Genomic DNA, 19007 nt, shown 5'->3' with positions numbered 1-19007 from the left:
ATTTTTCATGGTAAGGTATTGTGCTAGTGAGAGCACCAGCCTGTGCTGTTGCGTATAGTCTGACAAGTTCTTTTTCCTACCGCAGGAGCACTGTTGGCTGGCTCTGGGGAAAAGCTGCAGTATCAGTTTGGTGGGTTTCTATTTGAGGGAGCTGTGGCAAGCAGTAGGAGAGCTGGTTCTCCTGGGGCAGAGTTGCTCTCTGGGAACCGTGCACTGGCGTTTGGGTGGAGAATCCCGAACGCAAGGATTCCCTGGTTGATTTTGTGACCACCTTTGTTCCAGGACTGATGCCTATCGTGTAAATAAAACAACTTACACTAAGAAAACACCTTGACTTCAGGCCCTGACATATGCTACTATTGGGCAGAGGGATGACAATATTTTAGAGGTAGTCATTAAAATAGATGGAAACAGGATGAGTGAGCTTCTGCACCAGCCAGGGCGAAGTGAGGGAGCTCCTTTTCCTTTGGCAGAAGGGAAACTGACATAGTTTCTCCCTTATTTAACCTGTTCCCAGGGCTGCCTCCAGCGCTGGGCTGGTACGAGAAGCTGCTAGCCGACGCACCGAGCGTTTGGTGAGGCTGCAAGCTGGATACACTCGCTTTGGCGAGAGATGCACTGGGCACTAGGCATCTCCGGGCGCTGAGTGTGGGGCGGCAGTGCAGGGGAGCAGCTCTGTGCGCCGGGAACCGCCGGTAAAGCGTCAGGGGAGGGGGCAGCCGCTGCTCGTCCTGGGCTGGGGCGCCCTGGCCGTGCGCTCCCCGGACCCGGGCGCAGCGTGCGGGCTGGGGGGAGGCGCTCCCTGTCACTTCCCCTTCCTAGCGCCGCGATCCGGCTCCGGGTCAGAGCCAGCAGCCGCCTTCCGCACCCAGCAGTGCCGCCTCCGCCGCGGACAGACCCGGGGGCCGCTGTCATGCCCCGGAGGTGGCCGCCACGCCGCCCTGCGCCGCGTGGAGACTGAGTGCCCGCTCCTCCTGCCGTGAGTGCCCGGCGCCCCCGCGCCGCTCCCTCCCCAGTCCTGTCCTGGGTGCCCCTTGGCAGCCCCTCCGTGCCCTGCGCTGCCTGCACGCCCCTGTGCTGAGTGCCCGGTGCCCCCTGCCCTGCTGCCTCTGCCCCGCACTGCTCGGGGCTAGGGCGCGTGGGAAGTGTCCCGTCCCTACAGCAGCCCGGAGCACGGTCGCACGTTGATTCAGTGGCAGCCTCCACCACCAAGTCCCCTGCTCGCCGCCTGGCATTGCAAACCCTTCTCTGACCTTCCGTGGCAGCCGGTAAAGCGACTTGCCACTTGTGCCCGGCTTCCCCCCGTGTGCGGAGTGCACGCGGAACTAGGGCAGTCCGTGCCCCGTACTGACTGAAGCCGCCGTCTACATATTTTAAAGTTCGCTGTTATTTATGTTTGGAGAGAGGATGCAACCAAGGCTGGTGGGGAGCAGAAACAATTGTACCGGGGCCCTGAGCTCAGCTCTGGGTGATGGGTACTGGGTAAAATAGGAGGGGGTGGGGCCCGAGCAAACAAGAAATACCAGGGTCCCAAATGTCTCTGGACCAGCACAAGTTGCATAAGTGACATTTATGGTGGTCAAGTTGGAAAACGGATTTGCTCTTTATGAGGAGAAGGTGCCATGCGCAGAAGTGGTACAATGCACAAGGACTGGCGGGTACCGAGGGTGTTGGGAAAGGTGGAGGTGTGACCAAGGTAGTGCTGCTAAGACTGGGGGACCAGCTATTTTGTGCTGTGCAGAATCTTCCTTGAGGAAATTCTCTTCATCAGAGCAAGGACTGGATAGTGCTGATAAAAACATTCCCCACTGTTCTGGCATATCTCAGTTTTGCTGGTTTTCACAGATACAGAAGTTTGGACCTGTTCCTGCTCTCACTGAAATCCATGGCAAAACTCTCATTGACTTCAGTGGAAGCAGGATTAGGGTCCTAATTGCTGAAAAGGACTGACTGCCTAGTAGTTAGAGCAGCAGGTGGGAGTACAGTTGTCTTAGTTCACAAATCTTTGTTCTCTTTTGATCACATGGGTCTATATCCTTGCTGTCTGTTTCACTTTGAGTTTTGAGCTTGTGCTAATGGTCTGAGTTTTGCTGGTTTCCTGTTGGAACCATGCAAATCTGCCTTCTTTCTTCCAAAGCCCTAATTTATTTCCAGTTTGCTATAAGGGTCTTAACCCTTGGTGAACCTCATTCACATACTGGGTTTATAATAAATCCAGATATTCCAAAACTTTCACACACATCCCTAGGTTTTGTTCTCAGTTAGTGACTTGCTAAATATGTTAGAGCCTGATTTTCAGAGGTGCTGAGCAGCGACAGCTCTCATATAATATGAGTGGAATGTCTCTGCCTCTGCAGACCTTAAGAAATTAACAGTGGCCAGGCTGGGTCAGGCAATGATCCATCTCGCTCAGTGTCCTGTCACCTGACAGTGCCCAGTGCCAGATGCTTCAGAGGGAATGAACAGAACCAGGCAATTTATCAAGGGATCCATCCCCTGTCATCCAGTCCCAGCTTCTGGCAGTCAGAGGTTCAGGGACACCCAGAGCATGGGATTGTGTCCCTGACCATGTTGGCTAATTGCCATTGATGAGTCTATCCTGCATGTATTTGTCTAATTCTTTTTTGAACGCACTTATATATTGGTCACAACATCCCTTGGCAACATATTCCACAGGTTGACTGTGTGCTGTGTGAAGAAGTACTCCCTTCCGTTTGTTTTAAATCTGGTGCCTATAAATTTCAGTGGGTGACCCCTCGTTCTTGGGTATGTGAAGAGGTAAATAACACTTCTTTATACACTCTCTCCACACCATTCATGATTTTGTAGACTCTATCATAACCCCCCCTAGTCATCTCTTCTCTTCTCTCAGCTGAACAGTCCTAGTCTTTTTAATCTCTCCTCAGATGGAAGATATTCCATCCCTTAATTATTTTTGTTCTCCTTTTTTCTGTATATCCTTTCCAATTCTAACATATCTTTTTTAGGTGGAGCGACCAGACCTGTACACATTATTCAACGTGTGGGAGTACCATGGTTTTATATAGTGGCATTATGATAGTTACTGTCTTATTACCTATTCCTTTCCTAATGGTTCTTAACATTCTGTTAGGTTTTTTGACTGCTGCTGCACATTGAGTGGGTGTTTTCAGAGAACTATCCACAATGACTCCGATATCTCTTTCTTGAATGGTAGCAGCTAATTTAGACCATATCATTTTAATTGCATAGTTGGAATTATGTTTTCCAATGTGCATTACTTTGCATTTATCATCTGAATTTCATCTGCCATTTTGTTGCCCAGTCACTAGTTTTGTGAGAACCCTTTGTAACTCTTCGCAGTCTGCTTTGAAATAAACTATCTTGAGTAATTTTGTATCATCTGCAAACTTTTTCACCTCACTGTTCACCTCTTTTCCCAGATCATTTATGAATATGCTGAACAGCACTGATCCGAGTATAGATCCTTGAGGGACTCTGTTATTTACCTCTCTCCCTTCTAAAAAAACTGGCCATTTATTCCCATCTTTGTTTTCGGTCTTTTAACCAGTTACTGATCCATTAAAGGACCTTCCCTTTTATCCCATGACTGTCTACTTTGCTTAAGAGCCTCTGGTGAGGCTTTCTCAAGTACACTATATCTACTGAATCACCCTTGTCCACATGTTTGTTGACCTCCTTAGAAATTGGTGAGGCATGAATTCCCTTTACAAAAACCGTGTTGTCTCTTCCCCAAGATATCACGTTCATCTGTATGTCTGATCATTCTGTTCTTTACTATAGTTTCAACCAGTTTGCCTGGTACTGAAGTTAGGCTTATTGGCCTGCAATTGTCAGGATAGCCCTTGGAGCCTTTTTACAAAAATCAACATTTCATTAGCTCTCTGCCAGTCATCTGATATAGAGGCTGATTTAAATGATAGGTTACATACCACAATTAGTAGTTCTACAATTTCATATTTGAGTTCCTTCAGAACTCTTGGGTGAATCCCATCTGGTCTTGGTGACTTATTATTGTTTAATTTGTTTGTTTGTTCCAAAACCTCTTCCACTGACACCTCAATCTGAGACACTTCCTCAGATTTGTCACCTAAGAAGAATGGCCCATGTGGGAATCTCCCTCACATCCTCTGCAGTGAAGACTGATGCAAATCATTCATTTAGCTTCTCTACAATGGCCTTGTCTTCTTTGATTGCTCCTTTAGCACCTGGATCCACAGGAAAGGATTGCTGCTCTTCTAATCTCCCTCCAAGCTCCCACCTCTATCCACTTCCTCTCTCCCTGTTACAGCTGAGGACTGGGAAAGCTGCAATTGATTTTATCCTAATATGATGTCACCAGTGCGGCCACATGTTTCCATAGGAGGAAGCCAGGATCTGTTATTTCTAATGTAGGAAAAACACCATGACTCAGTTTGGGTAAATTGGCATAGGTCCGTTGACTTCTGTGAAGCTACACTGATTTACACCAGCTGAGGAGTTGGCCTCTTGTATTTTACTATCATAAAGTATTGGTAGAAAGTGCCACACACACTTCTCCTTTTGGATTTGCAGCTCATCTTTAATTAAGAGAACAAAATTAGAGACAGGAGAAACAGAAGGAGAAGAGTTTATATCTTACAGGTAAGGGCTTGTCTACACGGAAAGTTATTCTGGAATAAAGTATGGAGTGAATTTTAAGTGCAGTAGTTATTTCAGAATAATTCCCTGCGTGGACACAGTTATTTCAGAGCACTATTCTGGTCAATTTCTTCCATGTAGATAAATCTGAAAGTTGTTTTCTTTCCTTCCATCACCATCTCTTTTGCACATGTGCACGTGCACACACACACAGGATAAATCTAATGAAGATGAGCGCTCCCATTCATTCTGGGTCTGGAGAGATCACTGCTTTCTTGAAGAATTGTTCTCAATCACTCCTTAAAAAAAAAATACTGATGCCACCGTTGCAAGTCTGGACTTGTTTTCCTTGACTGCTGAAGTGGAAAGAAAAGGACATGACCCAGAAAATGACACAGCAGAGAAAACATAAGCAAACATTGCAATCCCAGTGTTTACTTTCATCTTCGGCTTGGCAGAATGAAGCCGTGCTAATGTGACATCACATACACTAGTCACTGCCCATGGGGTCACTGCACTCATGAGCTCTTCTAGCCTGCCTTTTGAGGGAGGAACTAATGTTGCTATTTAAAGCTGAAACCCTTGCTTAAGTGGCACCTACTGCAGAAAAACTACTTCAGACACCAGTGGATTGTGTATGGCCCATTCCTGTTGGAGTCTGACAGAAACGAACCCAAGAATAGATTCAGCACACGCATTAGAAGATCTGCTTAGAGTATCCCCGATATATATGTGGAAACTTCCTTCAATCTTACAGAGTTATAGAATTATCAAAGGGATAAGTCTGGGTAGTTTGGAGTAGTGTCGTTTGAAAAGGGAGCTACTAAGTTTAACACACTCTTTCATACAACTCTAAATGGGGAGGCTTCTGCTTCCACTTATTAGAGTTTTATCAGGGGTGGCTTTAATACCTCTTCTTGCAGATGATATTCAGCTAGAATGCCTGATTGCAAGGATCCAAGTGATTATATAGATTTTTAAAACTGAGAACTGCATATTATTGTCTTCCTCACCTACTGTATAATGCCTACTGCTCAGATGTTCTGCAATGCATGTGGCACATACATCTAGGCAGAGAGAATATAGAAACTTGGATTTGGGGGAGGGCAAAGGCACTTTTTACTTCTGACTTAATTAGGAATTTGGTAAACGTGCATGAGGGACTATATGCAGGAAATGAAAAAGGGCCCCATTTAAGAGTAACCCCTCTTTGAGTTTTTTAAGATAAGGAATGATCTTGTGCTTGTTTTCACTAAGTACTTTTTAGCACACCGGGAGAATCTGTCAGTGAATAGTGTCTGACTGGACAGTGGTTAAGGCCTTCCGTGCTCATTGGCTTTGCAGAACTATAGCTCTAGCCCCAGTCAAAGTATACCTCTGAATGAGCAGGTGGTGTCCCCACACAAGGCTTCTTGTACCTCTTCAACCCCACTCAAGTGGTTTGAAAGGATTTGCACAGACCCTCTGCACTAAGGTGAATTTCTCCCATATCAAAGAGTGAGCTAGAGTGCTTTGAAAACCCCAAAAGCATCTCATCTGTTATACTGGATTGATGTGTAACAGTGAATGCCACTTACAATGCAGAATTTTATCTCTATGGTGATGATGGTTTCTAATAGGCCAGGTCCAGAAGATCCACTGAACCCGACAGGTCACTGGCATGAAAATAAAGCCCTTCCCATTGATATATATTTTTTCCACCTGCTAACTGGAGCAATGAATCCTTTTGAATGGAATGTCTTATACACTGGATAGTGAGTGCCTGCTGCCTGGGATAACTGTAAAGGTGTACTGCATGCCAGGTTGTAAGTGCAGAACATCCTGGTTTTGGCCCCTTCGCTGTTAAAGTATTTACACTCTCAGTCCCATTAGCTTAGATAACTAAAATGGCAATGAAATCATTCCTTTCCTCCAAGCAAGTGACAAAACTCTGAATGATTTCAAGGGGAGCAAGATCTGACCCTAATTTGCAAACGTCCCACAGTTCTTCCTTTCATGTCCATAGCATCCTGCTCTGAATGGGTACATGCACCTTTTTCCAACATCTGTTGCCAGTTTAACCCCACTAAGCTAAAAGGAAGCTGAGCAAATCAACTCCAAAACTCTTCCTATATTTGAAATGCCACAAAGATGCTTAGGGGTTTTTGACCATTTAATAATCACTGTCATTGCTTACCAGAAGGAGCCAGTAAGACTGGGATTATAAAATGTTTTGTGTTAAACTGACATAGTTCCTTTTTTACAGCTCTTTGATGCACGCGATCTGTATGCCGGAGAAAATTTCTCCAAGGTGCTGAGTACCTTAGCAGCTGTAAACAAAGCTACTGAAGGTATGAAAACTTTTATCTTTTAAAAAAAAATACTATCTCTAAGTATGATCTGCTATTTTTAGTAACTCATGATTTCTAATTATTTTCAAAGGTTTGGCAGACAGAACTGCCCACCTGGAGCGTGTGGTACAGTGGGATTAACATTTGCATTTCTAGTGATTTAAGACTGAAATGTGCTACCTGACAGAGGTATTTTGGAGGTTAAAATCTTGTTTACATTATGGCCCTTTACATGGTTCTGGCTGTATAGATGGACCTTCAGGTGCATCAGCATAAATGGGCCTTAATATAAATGAGACTCTAGCCCCAACAAATGCAAGCATTGAATTTTAAATGGTACATTTTAAAGTTTGACCAAAAAAGTAGACCCATCTGCATTGGACATTTGTCAAATGTCTAAACACACAGAATTGCCAGACACTCAGTCCAATGTGTCAATGACCTTTGCTTTCCCTTGTGTAGGTCTGTGAAGTGTGTGTCCCTGATCAGGAATCAGATGTCCGCTATATGCACTGTGCCACTGACAGTACTGTCTGCTCTGGTCAGTGCAGGAGCAGGTCATCCAGGCAGAGCAAATCTGGTTTGTCCCTTCTCCATATTTAGCAGTTCTCTCACATTTTCCTCATTCTTATTTTCTGTCAAATCAGATATAAAGTGAGAAGGTTCAAAAGCAAACCACTAAACACCACGAGTGGGGAAACAGTCTAACTTTATTAGGTAGAACTCTCTGCACCCCGTACTGACCGTAGGAAGGAATTACATTCCTGGCACAGTCTATTCGGGAGGAGGGAGAGGAGCAGGATGCCTTAGTGGGTAGATTTGGTGAGAGAGCTACATTTCACAGATCTGAAAAGAGGTTGGAGGCAGGAAGGTAGTTACAGCCCCAATCTTGCAACTGGATCTACACAGGCAGACCTCTGTGCCCAGTGGCAGGATCGGGTCTCAGAGAATTCTGCAAGGTTACAAATGGCATGCTTTAAAGCCTCTCATATTTCCTTATTATGTTGCAAATTGCATCTTAGGTTATTCACATTTCTCTCAGGGTGGGAAGGGACAATATGCCCATTCTTGCCTAGTTAGTTGTGCTGTCACTAGTGCAATGCTGCAGGGAAACGCTGACGTACAAGGAAGAAACCTTCTCGTTGGAATTCAAATGCTATAGAAACATTTTTGCTGAGCTGAGGTTTTATAAAACCACATATATACAAAACCTAATTTTTGGGCCTGAGCTGACCTGACAATGCCCCTTTAAAAGAAGTCTCCCTTTCCTGAATGCTGCTCTTCTTAGATAAGAAAATACAAGTTCTTACCTCCAGGTCTCCAGCTGATCCACTGCTTCAGCTGGTTAGTCAGCTGTCGGAGAAGCCCACGATCAGCAATTCATCCTCAGTGCATCTTCTCAGTTGGCCTATTAAATGAGAAGATCTCATGGGGCCAATTTAGAAGATCCTTGTGGGCCAATGGGATGCTAGTACAAAATGCAGGTCAGTTGGAAGGTATGCAAGGCAAATTTGCATGAAAACAGGATCTTTTGTTTTCAGTTTTCATCTGCTCTGGTGCTTTTCCCCACCTGAACTCAGAATCCTCTCTGATATTGACTGGTTGGCTTCTGAAATTATGATGACCATCACAAATGAAGATTTATTTCAGCTAAGGGATGAACTTCAGGAACAGATAAACATTTAAGAAACAAAAGATCCTGTTTTCAGTCAGTTGAAACCATCTCCTGTACCCATTAATTCCTTAGTGCCTTTGGATGTACACAACATACATCAAGCAAAATAGTTCCCATATGGCATCAGCATATGTCCTACATCTCAGAATTGGAAAGGAAGAAAGTCTGATATGGTAGCAGAAATGTTACCAAACATAATGTAACTGGAAAAAGTTCTGTAGTGTCAGCAAACTTCATAACAAGTGATATAATTATAGAGCTAGAGATATATGCTATACTCTGGATTGTTGCATTAGCTATCATCATTATTATTATTTATTATGAAAATGTAAATAACAGGACTATTTGCCAGCAAATTAGATGTTTTAGGAAAGAAGGTTTCTGCCTAATACATTTGGGAGATCGTTCAAGACTATTATAATCTCTGTCTGTCTGCTGTATATGTCTCAGGTATTTCCAGAGCACCAATCCTTACAGTGTTTATGGTGTAATAACAATAGTTCTACATTGATATAGCACCTTTCTGTCCGAAACTATATACAAACTATTTACATGTAGAGCATCGGAAATGCATCCACGGGGGGGTGGGGAAGGAAGAGGGCACCAACTATCTGGAATGCAGTAGGCAGCATAACAGTGAAAATCTGTTTTGTCTTGTGAATTTTAGTGCTGTTGCTTTCATGAGCACTGCTTGCTGGGGGTAAGCTGTCTCACTTTCCCTTCACATCTGTGCTCATGCAGCTGAAGTGCCAAAGCACAATTGCGGCATTCACCCACTTTGGAAGCTAGTCGCCCCACGAGCCTGCATGAACATGGTAACAGAAGACTTTGTTCGTACAGTTGTTGTAAAAGTTGGAGCATCGCTCTGCTGTGTAATAGTCACTGTTCTTACTTTACCAAAGGGGCCGGTGAAACTGGGATCAGAGGAAGTTTCATGAGAAACATCAGTTTGAACATGTGCCTTTTCTGTTAAAAGTTAGTATAGCTTGATGCCTGTGACATAATTAATTGCTCAGAGGGAGAAAACCTTTGGGAAAAGGAGAGAGGTAAAAAGCTATAGTTCTAAAATGTCAAACCATTTGGCGGCTTGGCCCAGTTCCCAGGAAACAGGAGACCTTGTCCCAGAAACCACTGCCACAGATGGCACAGATTGGTTTCCAGGTGTGTGGTCTCACCAGAGAGGCCCAGGACTGAGTGGAGCACTGGGGTGAAACGCCTCCGTATCCTGGAGTCCCTCCAGTTGGGAGCTGAGTCATCTTAATGGGACAGTGCAGGGAAGCTTGCCCTGGTGCTGCCTGACTGTCCTGTGGATAACAGAGGTTCCTCTTAGTGGCTGCTCTGAGCACATACTTCCCCACACGCTCCATTTCCTCATGCAGAGGACTTTGTGCTCGCCCTCAATGCATTTGCACACCCAGTCCAGTGTATATTTGTGAAGCCCACATGCATGTTGACTTCATGGATGCTATCGTGCAAGGTAACTCTGGTTATCCATAATAGTGTGTAAAGGTAGAATGCCGGAGTTCTCTGCATTGCATATCAAGTGTTAGGCTTTCATTTTAGGGGAAAAAATCAGGCTATAATAATATGATCTATCAGGCTTTGATGATATGCCTAAAATAGTATCATCCAGCTCTGAACAGAAAACTCAGCTAGTTTAACCATATTTTGACAACATATGGTGAGCTACATGCAGCATCATTCCATTTTGGAGCAGGCGTAAAGTAGGATGTCAATTTGATGTACTATAAATGATAGGTTTTACTGCCAAACTGTCAGAGTCAGTTTTACATTTGTCCCTGGATATTTACATACGTCCCGAACTAGTAATACAAGGAGGTAAAACTTTAAAATCTACAGTAACCAAATAATGTTCTTGATACTGTTGTTCATGACTTGGATAGGTTGAGGAATAGAGACTTGTGGTTTATGTACTCTGTCTTTTCAAAACAAATCATGTGGAAAAACATCTAAAATTGGCCACATGCCAGTCCTGCCAGTTTGCCCACCCTCAGAACACTGAAAACAGCTGAAACAAGTCTGATCAAATGTCAGTACATTTTAGAGAAAAACACCCTGTCTTTGCAAAGTGGGTTTTCATCCTGTTAGTTATTGCTACCAACAGTACAATTCAAGGAGCTAAGAATTAGATTTCACTTTGTGTGCATCAGGCAATTTGATTACATGGGGGTGAGGAAAATAATTCAGTCAAGAAGGAGTGGTAGAATTATTCATGAACATTGCCACAGATAAGGTGGCACGCAGTGTAGCTGCTGTTTGTCACCATGAGAGAGCTCTTCCACCAACAAAAAACTTCCACGCCCAATGAGCGGTGGTAGCTTTGTCAGAAGGAGAGCGTTCATGCTGACAAAGCGCTGTTCACACCAGCGCTTTTCATTGGCAAAATGTTTATCTTTCGAGTGTGTAGTTTTTTAACACCTCTGAACGACAAAAGTTTTGTCATTCAGTTACCAGTGTAGACATAGCCTTAAATGATCTGGAAAAAGGAGTAAACAGTGAGGTCACAATATTTGCAGATGATACAAAACTACTCAAGATAGTTCAGTCCCAGGCAGATTGCAAAGAGCTACAAAACTGGGTGACTGGGCAACAAAATGGCAGATGACATTCAGTGTTGATAAATGCAAAGTAATGCACATTGGAAAACATAATCCCAACTATACATATAAAATGATATGGTTTAAATTAGCTGTTACCACTCAAGAAAGAGATCTTGGAGTCATTCTGGATAGTTCTCTTAAAAACATCCACTCAATGTGCAGCAGCAGTCAAAAAAGTAAACAGAATGCTGGGAATCATTAAGAAAGGGATAGATAATAAGACAAAAATATTATATTGCCTCTATATAAATTCATGGTATGGCCACATCTTGAATACTGTGTGCAGATGTGGTTGCCCCATCTCAAAAAAGATATATTGAAATTGGAAAAGGTTCAGAAAAGGGCAACAAAAATGATTAGGGGTGTAGAATGGCTTCCGTATAAGGAGAGATTTATAAGACTGGGACTTTTCAGCTTGAGAAAGAGACGGCTAAGGGGAGATATGATAGAGGTCTATAAAATCGTGACACGTATGGGGAAAGTAAATAAGGAAGTGCTATTTACTTCTCATAATACAAGAACTAGAGGTCATCAAATGAAATTAGTAGACAGCAGGTTTAAAACAAAAGGAAGGATTTCTTCACACAACGCACAGTCAACCTGTGGAACTCTTTGCCAGAGGATGTTGTAAATGTCAAGACTATAACAGAGTTAAAAAAAGAACTAGATAAATTCATGGAGGATAGGTTCATCAATGGCTATTAGCCAGGATTGGCCGGAATGGTGTCTCTAGTCTCTGTTTGCCAGAAGCTGGGAATGAGCGACAGGGGGTGGATCACTTGATGATTACCAGTTCTGTTCATTCCCTCTGGGGGACCTGGCATTGGTCACTGTCGGAAGACAGGATACTGGGCTAGATGGACCTTTGGTCTGACCCAGTATGGCCGTTCTTATGTTATATTTAAATGGAATAAGAGTACCTACAGCAAGCCTTTAAATCCCCTGTACTTTACAGCTTCTTGAAATGATAACATCTGCCTTTGCTTCATTTGCAAATGACAACATATGAAACTAACATGATTTGATTATTTTTCCGATAACATGGAAACGTGACACAGTAGCAGAGGGTAAATGAGAGTGATAATTTCTTAAAATGTGATTTCTCTGCTTGAAAGCATGTGAGTGAAAATTCTGTTGTGCAGGGGACCGGATGGTTCATGGGATTGATAGTGGGTTAAGCAGTTTCTAATACTTATGCCTCTGGTTTAAATGGAGCTCAGGTCTGTAGTGACCAACAGGTTTTTATCACTTGACAAATATTTTAAGTGGCAAGAGTAGAAACAAGTAAACTTATTGGTCATGAAATAAAGCCATAAATACCAGCCACCCACTTATCTCCCACATCTTATGCAGGTGGCATTGAGAATAGAGACCAAGAACTAAATTCCAAAACTGCAAGCTCTGTCTGTTGGAACGGAGGAAGAATCTCCACTAGCTGTCTGTAGGGATTTATTTTTCCTGTGTTTTCCGTCAGTCATTAGAGGATGACATATCATAATCTCTTATCATGCTAAAATGTAACACATCTTAAACTATTTATTTACATGGTTAATGTCATTGCTCCAGTCAAAATAAGCACTGCAGCATTCAGCTGTCTGCTCTGAGCCCCTAAATATTTGGAGACTTTATAGTTCCCTGCATTTATTTGTTCTCTTAATTGTGAGGAAATAGAGACAATTTTGTAAAACACAGATTACATTTCAGTTTATGTTTTTCCTTCAACAGATCAGCCATCAGAAAGGCCATGTTCACGTTTATCATCTCATAGCGCGGCTGCCAGCAGCTCCCAGACTAATTTACAGGGGACAACATCTATAACTTCAAGAGTGTTAAGGAGGCAGTCGAAACCTGTGGTACTCTTGATTTAAAATCTTATATCAAGCCTAATGGTGACAACCATTGATCTATCATAGACAGAGGGAACACATTCTAGTGATGAGAGCAGAGGGACTGGGAATCAGAGTTTAAGTTCTCTTCCCAGCCCTGCAACTGGATTGCTATATGATCTTGAGCAAGTCAAAGGACTAATACTTATCTGCCTCTCATGCTATTGTGAAGGTTAATTATTGCTTGTAAGAGACATTATAATCCTCTGATGGAAGGTTTTAGATAAAGGGGTGATATTATTGGTGACATAAAAATGCAAAGAATAGTATCCTCATGACCTTAGTATAATTTTGGTTACCCCTTGAATTGGTTTCTAATACTCTTTAATGTTTGTTTCCTTAGGAGATGGTCGAAAATGGTAGTTATCAGTTGGTGGTAAAGGCCAGATTCAATTTTAAGCAGACCAATGAAGATGAGCTCTCGGTGAATAAAGGAGACATTATTTATGTCACCAGAGTTGAAGAAGGGGGCTGGTGGGAAGGTACATTGAATGGAAAAACAGGCTGGTTCCCCAGTAACTATGTCAAAGAAATCAAGTCTGCCGGTAAGCAAATCTTCAGTGGCTCATTTAATAACAGGATAATGCAGTTTGTCCCCTGACGCCTTTCAGGAATTGCAGTTGTTTGTTAAGCACTGTTAGCGTGCTCAGTGCTGTACCAGAAATAGTGACCGGAATAGGGATAGAAGGAGACAGCCTCGCTCTTTGCATGCCTTGCTCTGCAGCTTTTACCCACCTCAAGCCAGCACTCCATCTGAAACTGCACAGCCCCAACAGCACAGAGTGGGAGCAGAGTAGCTTCCCTGGCTTTAGAAACAGGAAGAGCATGCTGTGTTGACTCCATGGCATTTGCCTTCAATTTTAAGTGGGGCCAATTGGTCTCTCCAGTTTCTAATCACAGAGCTCGCTTTCTGTTGAGGACCTTTCTATGTGTCTGGTGCATATTTTCCTTTTGATGTAGCCATTCCTGGGAGCAGTATCGTGAACGCTCACAATTTCAGCGTGGAAGGCAGCAATAACTACATGGCCATAGGGAACGATTCCTTTGTTTATATGGAGCTCTGGCTGATTTCACATAGTATGCTTTATCTAGATGCATCTTCAGCTGCAGGCAGCATAAGAGAAGAGAACCTGTCTGATGAAATCTTAACTCCTTTCAGTTTTGCCTTGAATTTCCTGTAAATATTCAGAAATCTAACTTTTCATAATTATGCAACAATCATGACGTCAGAACTCATCCTGGTTAACTGCCCTCTTGTGGTTTCAAGTCCATTTAAATAGAATTCCCCATGTTAGATCTGTTACGCGTTTGGAGCCACTTTGTGATGACGAATGTTGTATTTTTGAAAACAAAGTTTTACCTTTCAATTATTATTGTTGATTACAGCAGGGTCTAGAAGCCCTAACCAAGATCAGTATATTATTGTGCTAGGGGCTGGACATAGGTATAGTTAGAGACAGTCCCTGCCCTGAAGAACTTACAATGTAAATAGACTGTGGGAGGGAGGGGCTGAGCATTAAGTGAGGAAGTGACTTGCCCAAAGTCACCCAGCAGGTCAGTGGCAGAGCTGGAAATAGGTCTCCTTATTCCCATTTCAGTGCCTGGTCCACTAACCAACACTGCCTCCGTGTATCTATGAGTTTATATCACTACTGGTGCAAGTAGTGATACAGAGAACTCATCGCTTTGATACATGCCAAGTTACAACCAGTAATATAAACATGGCCATAAGATCAGTCCTTCCGCTATTTCCCTTTGTCTAAGGAAAACGTAACAGCTGCACCAAGATTTTACAGTGGAGTCATAGGGTCTGTCTCCACTGCAACTCCCCCTTCCCCCAGGGGCAACGGGTCTCAGAGCCTGGGTCAACTAAGTCGGGCTTGTACAATGGGGCTAACACTAGAAGTGTAGATGTTCCTGCTTGGGCTCTGAGACCCACCCTCCTGGCTGGGTCTCAGAGCCAGGTTCCAGCTGAGCGGGAACGTCTGCACTGCTGGTTTTAGCTGAGTAGTGTGAGCCCCGTGAGCCCAAGTCAGTTGACCAAGACTGTGAGACTTGCTGCTGCAGCTTTTTCAAAGAATGAGTCTATCAGGGAAGGCCGTGGTGGGCAAACAAATGTCAGTCACGTGAAGCAGAAAAATGAAGGTTTCATAAAGTAAGAGGAGGGGGCCACACTGGAGCTAATCTCCCAGTGAGCCCAAGAGGAGCATGACAGCCTTTTGAGCTGTAAATCTGTTCACCTCCAATCCTCCCTCTAGCGCCCAACTCAAGTAGCTCCATGGGGAGCTAGGAATTCACTGGGCAAAGGCTGCAGGGCAAGAGCAGCAGTAATAAGTAGCCTGTATGCTACTCTAGGCCCTGCTCCCCTTCCCCTCCCCCATATCTGGGGGTGGAGATGGACTAGAGAATCCACGTAGCTGCTGAACCTGTAACCTCACCCTGCCTCCTGACACCCTCCAGTCCCAGCGCCCTGGTTCATGTGCTCATGCCAGGAGCCCTTCCAGAGCTGGGCATGCAGAAGGGATTGGCTGTGTTTGGCAAGGGCCTCCAGGCATATGGAGGAGGGGGCAGGTTTGGGCTGTCAAGCAGGCAGCAGTTACCTGTTCGCCAGGTAACTGCAGACTGGCTTGTGACATTTGAGTGGAGGTGGAGGTGGTTTCAGGGAGCTGCTTTCCCTCCTCGTGCGCTGAGTTTTGGAATCTGGTTTCAGCAGATTTTTAAATAGCGGGGAAAGTTTTCAAAGATGGGAGTTAAAGTTAAGCCCTTAGATCCATATTTAGGCACCTGCCTGCTCCAATTCTCATTAAGTCAACTGAAATCTTCCCATTGACTTTAGTGGAGTGAACCAGGCCCTTTGTGGCCAGTATTTTGGAGGTGAGCACCAGCTGTTACCATGGATTTTTCCCTATTTTGGAGATAGATGAACCTTGTGCTGGCCCTCTGCACAGGCTTGACAATGGCCCAGCATGGACAGGCCCAATTTATACAGAGAGCCAATGGACCAAACTAAATCCTTGATAGGATGGAAACCACTTCAAGCCCTGGGGGTTGCAGCAGCCCCAGCGCCCTTAGTTCCAGAAGCTCTGGGCAGGGCCTGTGCCCACTGTTTGCTAACGTCTTGCAGGGCTGACCCTGCACAGACACTCTCGTGTCACGCAGGCACTGCTCGTTGTACCAGGCTTCATGGAGGGTTTGCAGTCTGCACAGAAGGGGAAGGCACTAAAATGGCCTACGTTCTTTACCTGTGACGTCTGCGAAGACGTGGACTCTGATATCCCGACGGAAAAAGTCAGTAGATACACCTGCACCCCTGTCCCCTAGAGGCTCTAGGGTGACCAGATGTCCCGATTTTATAAGGACAGTCCCGATTTTTGGGTCATTTTCTTATATAGGCTCCTATTACCCCTACCCCTTTTTTCACATTTCCTATCTGGTCCTCCTACCTAGAGCCCTCAGAGCCTAAAGCAAGTTAAAGCTCAGAAAGGACCTGAACCAAAGCCCCCTAGGCCAAGTTAATAGAGGCTGTAGATAAATTTGCTGCAGGTTTATAATTAAAGTCTCTAAATAACACGACAGCAGATGTTAGAACACAGACATTAACTCTCATTGATTCAGTTACCGTTGCAGTTTGATTGCATCTGCACAACAGAGCTGCTCTACCTTTTTTCAGTGCTTCAGTTGCATGATGCTATTTGCGCTCGCCCTGTATCCTCAGTATATTTTGGGGCCATAATATCTGCCGGTGTGGAGTAAAGCATCATCAAATGCTTTAAGTGATGCACGGGGACCCTCTGTGGAGGAGACAGGAAATGCTGCAAGGGCAGTAAATAGAAAATACAACAAGCTGCAGTCTGAAATATGCTCAATTTATCAACTTCAGCTTCTCCCCTATTGTCTGTGTGACTGTGAGTGTGCTTTGGAGACTGCAAGAAGAGCGCACACAGGACAAAATACCACTGTCTAGTCTGCCTGGCAACTCTCAAGCTCTTCCTATATGTTCAGAGTTCCCACTAACACCAAGGGGAGCTTGGTACACCAAAGGAATGCAGAAATGAGCCCGTGGGCAGCCCATGTGTGGGCTGATTACCTGTACAGGTGGAGGAGCAGGGCATACCATCAAACCCGTTCTTCTAGACAGAGGAAACAATGCCCCAAATGGAAACGCCTCCTGGCAATTAGCATGAATTGCACAGTCATAATGTGGTTTTTTAGGCCGTGAAAGTTAAGAGCAGCTTAAGGCAGAGGTATTGTTCTCTTCCTTGTGAACCCACAGCAATTTATCCCTGCACGTTGTTGGCATAGTTAGCTTTTTCTAGGGAAAAGAGCCGTGCAACAGTGACTGGGAGGTGTGGGGGGAGGGGACAGACCAAATGGATAAAAGGGGCTACTGTGAGTCATCTTAGCAAATGGATGGAAGAGAAAGATGTACTGTAGGTTGAACTTTGAGCCTTTCAGCTTTGGGCTGTTCCTTATTCACTCAAAACTCCCTTAATTTCAGTGAGGATTTTGCCTTTCAAAGGACTGCAGGGTTGAACCTCAACTTGCAACTACTTATTGAGGTTTGTTTAAATAAATCATGAATTAGAGATCCTCCACAGCAACCCAGAAACTCAGAAGTCCCCGGAGTTAGGAGTATGAAATCTGAATTCTGCGGATTGGCTGAAGCAAAACCCCTGCTGCAAACCCCCCAGCTGTTGCACGGTTGCCAGTTATTTTAGAAAAAAAACTTGTAAATATCATAGAATGGCTGTGTTGCAGTTCTGTCCAGATTTACACAGCTGTCAGTTTCATGCATGCATTCCCTTTGCTTCAGGTTTCATTTAAAAATCCCTGCAATTGGGCTTCTCTTTTTTCTGTGACTATGTGACTTTTTGCAGTCTGCTGGACAAGATACAGATGTGGATTTTCCTGATAGGATGATAGCAGTTCTGCTTTATAATTTACAGGGTTTTTTGTTGTTTTTTTTTGTTCAGATAAACCACTCTCTCCCAAAGCATTAAAAGGACAGGAAAGCCCTCAACTTACAAAGAATTATTATACAGTGGTAAGTTTTAAAGCACTGATCATGTGTTTTAATAAACAGAGTATTATTTTTATCCTCTGGACCAGGTCCTCAGCTGATATAAATTGTTGCAGCTTCACTGAAGTCCTTGGAGCTAATTTAATTTATGCCAGTTGAGGATCTGGCAGTTTGTGTTTAAATTTAACTATTGAGACTTCACTGGTTCAAGATATCTGCTTGGCTATTGAGATGATGAACTACACATATAAGATGCTACAGTGCGTGAGAGAGAGAGACTGAAAACAGAGAGCCCAGACGGAAGAGTGAAGATGGAAGTTTAGTAAGTTGCGAGATTGGTATTTAAAAAAACATAATTTGCCTTTGTTCCATTTTATTATTCCTGATGTAAATTATGTACCTTCATATGTCAGAAAGTAATCGGGTTTGTGATGGAGCAAGGCAAATTAAACTGAGAGGTAAAATAAGCATTGCCCCATGGCATAAGAGAGAGTTAAAACGTCTGCATTTGGACATACAGACTGGCAGAGGTTAAATGCATTTGTCAGTGTGGCAAAATATATTTTGTACAAACCAACTGAAACAGCCCATGCCCAGGTGCTGAAAACCTCGACTAGGAACAGCCTCATCTGTCTCTAGAGCTTGATCTACAGTAAGAAAGCTGCTGTTTCACTAACAAAGGGTGACTGCAGTGGGTCTTGCTGCACCAGTGCTGAAAAGAGATTAACTGCCAAGGTAGGCAGGCGAGGCGTGAACCAACCAGCAAGTGATGACTGAACCGTGCTCCGGGCTGAAACTGTGTTGAACTGGGCTTATTCCTGTCTACTCTTGCAGTTGCACTGTTTTCATCTAGCA

At 44.0% G+C, this 19007-nt stretch overlaps 1 protein-coding gene across 5 annotated transcripts in view; it reads left to right on the top strand.

Moving 5' to 3' along the window:
* ARHGEF6 (Rac/Cdc42 guanine nucleotide exchange factor 6) overlaps positions 1 to 19007 on the top strand; it is a 56829-nt gene that overhangs the window by 5725 nt on the left and 32097 nt on the right. For 4 of the 5 annotated variants that reach the window (XM_050964855.1, XM_050964853.1, XM_050964851.1 and 1 more), the window contains exons 3-6: positions 6866 to 6950; positions 12972 to 13099; positions 13476 to 13677; positions 18106 to 18176. In XM_050964855.1, coding sequence (XP_050820812.1) covers positions 6866 to 6950; positions 12972 to 13099; positions 13476 to 13677; positions 18106 to 18176 — 486 coding nt within the window. Of the gene's footprint in view, positions 1 to 971; positions 980 to 6865; positions 6951 to 12971; positions 13100 to 13475; positions 13678 to 18105; positions 18177 to 19007 lie in introns of those variants that run through there. The other variant, XM_050964856.1, reaches the window with a different exon arrangement.

The sequence above is a fragment of the Gopherus flavomarginatus genome, chromosome 8, assembly GCF_025201925.1.
Source record: "Gopherus flavomarginatus isolate rGopFla2 chromosome 8, rGopFla2.mat.asm, whole genome shotgun sequence".
NCBI lineage: Eukaryota > Metazoa > Chordata > Testudines > Testudinidae > Gopherus > Gopherus flavomarginatus.
This window is presented reverse-complemented; position numbering and strand designations above follow the sequence as displayed.